At 36.8% G+C, this 7,515-nt stretch overlaps 1 protein-coding gene across 2 annotated transcripts; it reads left to right on the forward strand.

Annotated features, from left to right (window-relative positions):
* The first annotated feature begins 542 nt into the window (after positions 1–542).
* Positions 543–5,763, forward strand: SYS1 (SYS1 golgi trafficking protein). Of its 2 annotated transcripts, none has more exons than XM_015815750.1 (4): positions 543–742; positions 2,944–3,219; positions 3,552–3,619; positions 4,941–5,763. In XM_015815750.1, the coding sequence occupies exons 2-4, from the start codon at positions 3,058–3,060 to the stop codon at positions 5,179–5,181; spliced, it is 471 nt and encodes a 156-aa protein (XP_015671236.1). In that variant the 5' UTR covers positions 543–742; positions 2,944–3,057; the 3' UTR covers positions 5,182–5,763. The 2 variants fall into 2 exon arrangements, with proteins under 2 accessions (XP_015671236.1, XP_015671237.1); XM_015815751.1 differs by lacking the exon at positions 543–742 and adding an exon at positions 780–834.
* Positions 5,764–7,515: the final 1,752 nt, after the last annotated feature.

The raw sequence follows: 7,515 nt of genomic DNA on the forward strand, positions 1-7,515 counted from the left end.
TATTATTATTATTATTATTATTATTATTATTATTATTATTATTATTATTATTATTATTATTATTATTATTATTATTATTAAAGTTAAGGTTTCAGCATATTATGAAAGTTAGTAAATATTCAGCCATATTAAATGAATTAGAGCAGGCGTTCACAACCGGGGGTGCTCACACCTCCTGGGGGTGCAAGGCGATATTCCAGATGGTTCGAAAACTTGGATTTAGAAGTTTCAAAATTATAGTGTATATGCATAACCAGGTATTAATTTTGTAAGGGGTGCGAGAATATATCAGAAGCGCTCTAGGGCTGCGGGGCATAGAAAAGGTTGGGAACCGCTGGATTAGAGCAAAGTGTGTTCCCTTCATTCTAAAAGCATTTCTAAAAAATATACAATGATTTAATTTTTTTTTTTTTAAAAAAAAGTATTCTCTAAGCTTTATCTCTACGGCTCAGGGACAACATAGACGCCACAGGCCACGCGTTTCCTGTGTTTAATGTCACTTCCTTTTACTGGCTACCTTTCTAGGCGCGCGGGGTTGTTTCCATGGCTCCTTAGAGGGACGAGGTTGTCTCAATGTTCCTTCTAGGCGGTTGGAGGCCGCGTGACTCGGTGGTTCGACGAAAGGAGTCAGCTGCGGAGACGGGCCTGGCGGTGGACGAGAGGAGCCTGTATTGTCGCGGCTTCTCGGTCTGGTAGAAGAGACGGAGCGAGTTAGCGGGGGACCGGCGAGGAAATGCGAAGGGTAAATCGGAAGGATTTGGGGGAATTGCGGATTTGCCGCTCGATTGGGAGCAGTGATCGTGAGAAGGGGGTCGGATGCGCCTCTTTAGGATGGTGCGTCTTTCTTTCGTTTCCTTCCCTTGACAGAAAACCAGCAGGGATGCTTTCTCCCTTCATGATCTACAACAGTGTTTCTCAACCTTGACAATTTTAAGGCATGTGGACTTCAATTCCCAGAATTCCACAGCCAGCATTGCTGGCTGTGGAATTCTGGGAGTTGAAGTCCACATGCCTTAAAATTGTCAAGGTTGAGAAACACTGATCTACAACAATGGAGTATTTTTCTTTTCTTTTTTCTTTTGTAAAGACACCGGAAACTACTGGCGTGTGTGTGTGTGTGTGTGTGTGTTTTAAAGGTCTACTTTAAACCCACGAACCCTCAATGCGATTTGTTGTGTGTGAACCCAGCCAATTATGGTTTAGGGTGACTTGTGAGTCCAGTCATTTGTGGTTTGTTGCATAAACAATGGGTAAATCATTCACGACTTACAATTATACATCAGCCAATTCATGGAGCAAACCCTTCACCTAACATCTTTCAAGCTTAGTATATGTTGATGGTGAAAAGGTTGCCATGACTGTAGAATTGAAGTTTATCAGTCTTTTGATTCTCTCCTTAACATATATAATGGTGACTGGTTTCTACATCAGTTAGTTAGACTGTTATGTGATTGTTTGGGGCTTAAAATAATGTAGGAATCCAGTCACTGTGATTGGCAGTCTATGTTTTTTTGCCTTATGAACTCAGTTATTGTAACTTGTAACAATCCAAATACCTAAATGTATTTTTCACTTAAAATAATATGTGAGATACCACCAACTGATGCAGCATTCAAAGTGCATGTTCAGTCTCAAAATTTGGACCTAACAAATGCTGATCTCTGAAAAGGTATATAATGTTATTTGGTTTAATTAACTAGTGGAGCAGCTTGCCTTCAGAAGTTGTAGGTGCTTCATCACTGGTAGAGACTGGACAGTCACTTATCTGAAATGGTACTACAGGATATCCTGCTTGAGCAGTGGGCTGGACTAGAAGATCTCCAAGAGCCCCTCCAGCTCTATTCTGATTGATTGGTTTTCTAACAAAAATGCAAATTGCAGTCATGTGACCAAAGGGTTTTGCAAACAATCGTAAATGCAGGCCAGTTGCCAAGCACCTGAAGTGTAGTCACATGACTCGGGGGGGGCATAAATAGCTTTTCCGGGTCTGTTGTAACTTGGAATGGTCACCAAGTGACCTGTTGTAAGGTGACAACTAGCTTTGTAACAGTGAGACCTTCTTCATAGGAAATCTATGATAGTTGGGAGAATGAGCATGGCTAAGTCAGTTAAACACTTCACAAAGGATGTACTTTTGAGTAGATAGAAAAATGTTTGCAATGTAATGCACTTATCTACACGTCTCATTAAGTGCATCTGAACTTATTTCTGAATAAATATTCAGTTATTTTACAAAATTAAATAGGCCCAATAGCAGAAGGATGCAATGAAGTCCTTTACCAGTCAATGCAGAAATTGAAATAAACCTACATTGCACTGGGTTGCAAATTAAATCCTAAATTATGAGGTTTTTAGGATGTATGTTTCATAGATATAAATTTCTGAGGAGGAATAAGACTATTAACTGATATTAGTCATGAAGGAGCCATGACTAATATGTGCTCAGTCTTTGTTTTTTTGCAGTGGAATGTCAGTAATAGAAGCAGAATGTTGTATTTGCTGGATCTTTTTCATGGTCAAGAAAGCCAATTTTTCCATTATTTGAAGAACAGCATCCATTTGAAACCATTTTTCTTCTGAATTTTCTAATGATGTTTTATTCATATTGAATATATTTCATCTCAAATCTTAGAGTTGGATTGAATAATATATACAAATATAATTCTGCAGTGCTTCCTCTGAAAGAATCAGAGTGCATACTATTTCCATTTTATTTATCACCTTTAACCAGATCTGAGAAATTTCATTTATTTGTAACCTGTCACAGATTCCTGTGCCATGCTTGGGTCAGTGACCTCACTTTAGGAAGCTGTTAGTAACACTGGTAGTTTTGTAATTGGGAAAAAATGCAATACAATTCTTGGATTTTGGAGAAGAGGTACATTAGAAGGCCTTCTTTTTGTAGGATTTAGTTGGAATGACACAAATCATTTTTTCTTTCAGGTACTGATGGAATCACTCTGCATTCTCTAGACAGTGACCCAAGGAATTTATGTTTTAAGACATCCGTGGATTATTTATATATGTCTATGCAGCCTCTGGGCTGTTGCTTCAGGAATGGCTCCCCAGTTCCGCAGTTATATTTGGGATCCTGCTCTTATCGTTTCCCAGATCATCCTCATGCAAGCAATTTATTACAGCAGTCTGGGGGTTTGGTTGGCTCTAGTAGACAGTCTGGTACAGAGCAACCCTTCACTGGACCAGATTTTCAGTTATGAGGTAGGTAATTATGTTTTCAGTATGTCAGAAACAAATTTTGACAAATCAAAGAAGGCAGTAGAAGATTTTTAGGAGGAATACTGAAAGCTAATGTGTAACTTCATGGATTACCTCTCATATAATTTACATTTAAATTTAATGTACAGTATGTCAAAAGTTAATTTGCACTGTTTCAAATTACTGCCTTTATTATATCAGTATTAAAATGAGTTTGATTAGTTATCCAGATGTTGCCTCTTGAACTACAGAGCTGATGTAACATCATTGAAGCCAATAGATCTTAGCTGATTTACAGTTTATTGCAATGGCTATGTTTCTTTGTACCTGTACAGGTTTTGGGATTTGCTACCTCTCCAGGGAGACTTTCCACAATGGCATTTATCCTGAATGCACTCACCTGGTAAGTCAGGTTGTTATTCTTCTGACATCCTCAAACCAAACACCTTTAGAGTGGTGAGCTGCCTCTTGATAAAAACAGAAGCATTCAGATTATCAGTGCTGTAAAATTGAAGGCCAAACTAAAGAAGGTTGGGACTAGGCATTTAATATGATTAGCTAAGTAGCCCAAAATATCTGACTGCCAGCTGGACAGATTGAGCTACTGAAGCAATGGCTGAAAGACCTGGCTGGGAACCCAGTGTCTAGGAGAAAATCTACCTATGTAATTTCTAATAGTGGTCACTGAGTTGATAATACGTAATGAAATCAGGTTGGTTGAACTGCTCAAATCCTATGGAGAGATCATGAAGAGGAGTCTAGAGAAAAAGTGTTGAAGTAGAACCATTCAGAAAGATGAAGCTGAGGCTGATAAATTATAAGTCAAATAATGGTGATAACTAATGCAAAAAAAATGAAACTAGAGTTGTTTAACATGCAATGAAGAAAAGGAAAGAATTTCAAGAGGGAGAATATCCAAGAAAAATGTGCTTAAAAGTTACAATTTTAGAAAGGAAAAACGCATAGTTTTAATTATCCAAATTTTCCTTGACTTACAACCATCTCATTTAGTGATGTTTGAAATTACAATGCCAATGAAAAAAAGTGACTTGGGACCATTTTTCACATGACCACTGCAGCAACCCCGTGGTCAGCTGATCAGAATTTGGGCACTTGGCAACTGGCATGTATTTATGACAGTTGCATTGTTCCATTGTCATATGATCACTATTTGTAACTTTCCCAACTGACTTGTCATAAACAAAGTCAAGGGGGTGAAGCCAGATTTTGCTTAATGACAGCATGATTCAATTAACAACTGCAATGATTTGCTTAATAACTGTGGCAAAAAAGGTCATAAAATGGGGGGGAAACTCACTTAACAACGCCCTTGCTTAGCAATGGAAATGTTCGGCTTAGTTGTGGTTGTAAGTCAAGGACTACCAGTATATAATTACCCTTCTAGACTTTGGAGACTGGTTTAAAAAAAGGCATACGTATAAAATAGAACAGTTAGGAATTTTTTATATATGAAAATTTCACTTTATTTTCAGCGACCAATTTTTTAAAGGGCCAAAAATTGCTGAAATATAAAAATAATATAAAATGTTTATCTTTGGAGTCTAAAGTTTCCTTTAATTTCTTTGCTTTCTCACATAGCTTGGATAAAGATTTAAATGAAAAGTGCTTCCATGAGATATGTCTTACATAGCTTATATGGAAAATAGAATGTTGAAGATGGTGTATCTTAAGGTTTGACATAATTCTTTTCTTTTCTTCTGCAGTGCCATTGGTTTATTGTATTTCATTCGACGAGGAAAGCAATGCTTGGATTTCACAGCCACCGTTCATTTTTTTCACCTGTTGAGCTGCTGGATTTACAATGGATACTTTCCGACAGCTTTGACCTGGTGGCTTGTACATACTGTGTGCACAGCACTCATGGCTGTGATTGGGGAATACCTCTGTATGAGGACAGAACTGAAAGAAATCCCATTAAATTCAGCCCCCAAATCCAATGTATAGGCCATCAGAGGCACTGTGTTCCTCCATCAGTATCAGCATCTTGGTGCTAGTTTGTGAAATGTGGAAATGCAACTGAAGAAATCCAGAGGGCCTTAAATATATTAGCTGGGAGACTGACATACTTTGATAGGCCAAGATGAATATAGTTTTTACATAACTCATTTTTATTACTATGCAGACATGCCCAATTTGCCAAAGTGACATAGATCAGACTCGAGTGATGGATAAAATGCATAAAAGACATGGGAAGTGGACTAATTTTGAGAATTTGAGAAGCAAGCAGTAAGTTGTGATGATTACAGTTTCCCTTCTCTATAGTGTGAACATCACTTGACTAGTGAACTCCAACAATTGCACAATAGACACTTTGTTCCCTTTTATTCCTCATATATCTGATACTTGTTTTACTTCCACTTTTTGAATTAAAAGATCAAAGAGATCAAACAATGCAGAAAGGCACAGTACTATTATTCCCTTGGCTGCTCAGATTCCAGAAAGCGTATTAACAGCAAAAAGTGACTGTATTTATTTGACTGAAGAAATTACTATTTTATTTAATAAAGACTTCAACTTTCCATTGAAGCTTTACAGTGTATTGATCAGGCTAGTTTATATTACTAATATGGCAGTAGAAATGAAAAAGTTATCAGTCTGGAATACAATTCAGGAAACCGTGGCTTAGACACTTTTAAACTATTGGCTTCAAAAAGGTGAACAAGGATTTAAGCCACTCTTGTTTACAATGTGTGGCATAGAGACATACTCCCAAGACTGGAGATGGTTCAAATGAGCCTTTTTTTTTTACTACAATGAATGTTTTATCTTGAAGATTCACTGTTCATAATCAAGGAAACTTGCAAGGTGTTGTGCAGGGCACTAAAAACAAGATGGTTAATTCTTTTTGTAACTACTACTGTCAAGATAAGCTTATTTTGCATATAATTTTAATTGTCTTCTTAGAATGGAACTTGAATAAACTCTGTCCTCCAGAGCAAATATTGACTTCCTGTGAAAAGAAAGTGTGTGAAGGGAAGGTTCATTTATAATGCACCAAAAGGTAGCTGTAGTTTTTATTATTTTAAAAAAATAATAATTTTTTTGGATATATCCCAGAGTTTTCCCTTTGTACGTAAATATTTTGGAATGCTAATAATTTGTATCAGTTACAGTTGGGAAGCTAATGTTTGTAATGATTAAGGTGAATAATTTTGGAAAATGAACTTTATAAACCATCTCTCAAAGCGCTCTTATGGGACCCATTGATAGCGTATAAAGAAACCCAAAGGTTCTGCCAAAATAGCATGTTCTGTTCCACAGACTTAAGTATAGATTTGAGCAGAGGGAATATCTTTCCTTACACGATTGTTGTAGTTGGAAAATATAAGTGAGTCACACTGTCTTCATCCAATGTTAACATATTGTACTGTATAGTATGCATTGTTGAATTATAGTTGCATTAACATCACTTCTTCCAGAAGATGGCACTGCTTCCTTTTGAGACAGTAGTGAAAGCCACTGCAATTCCTGTTGTAAGCTGTGTATTATGCAATCTTCTCTGCAGTACTTATATGTATGTTCACATGTGCACTCAGGGCATTTGTTTTCCTTTGGGAGTATCATAATAACATACCTAATGCAGCAAAGGAGATTTGAAGCCGTTTCAATGAATCTCTGTAGACTTAACATTGACTAAAGACTGGAATCTAATTAGGCACACAGTGGCAATCTAAGTAGAAAGTTTTTCTGTCCCCATTATTTGAGATATATTTAGCTGATGTTAACAGGGATTAGGGTGCACATTTATTTATGATCAAAGCCTGTGTTTGAAATTAAGGGCTATGTTTAAGGCAAAGCGAAAAAGTAGTTTGGAACTTATTTGACCCTGCCTACTTTTCCATAAATTGACAGCAGTCATAAGCATAATATGGTGCTTGTGATTGGAGATTGGAATGCCAGAGTTGGAAATAATGAGACTGAATTTAATCATAAGGCCAAGGAAACTTAGAAAATTAAGGAAAATAGTGACTTTCTGCTAATAATGATGATAATTAGTTTCTGCTAATCAAATTATTTCTTGATTGCTGACACAAGTCTTCAGATCACCAAAATAATGCCTATGTGTATGGACATCGCCTGATGGACTAAGCAGAAATCAAATCAGTTGTATTATTAATGCAAGGAGGTAGAAGTCTTAGTTATATCAAGAAAGAATGAAGTCAGAGACTGATTGAAGATCACAGACTGCTCATGTACAAGATGTAAGTCAATTTCCATGTGATCTTGAGCATATATCCATCATTTTCAAGAAGAATATCAAGAATTTCTTCACAATTC

Source organism: Protobothrops mucrosquamatus, unplaced genomic scaffold (genome assembly GCF_001527695.2).
Source record: "Protobothrops mucrosquamatus isolate PMUCROS unplaced genomic scaffold, P.Mucros_1.0 scaffold373, whole genome shotgun sequence".
Taxonomy (NCBI): Eukaryota; Metazoa; Chordata; class Lepidosauria; order Squamata; family Viperidae; genus Protobothrops; species Protobothrops mucrosquamatus.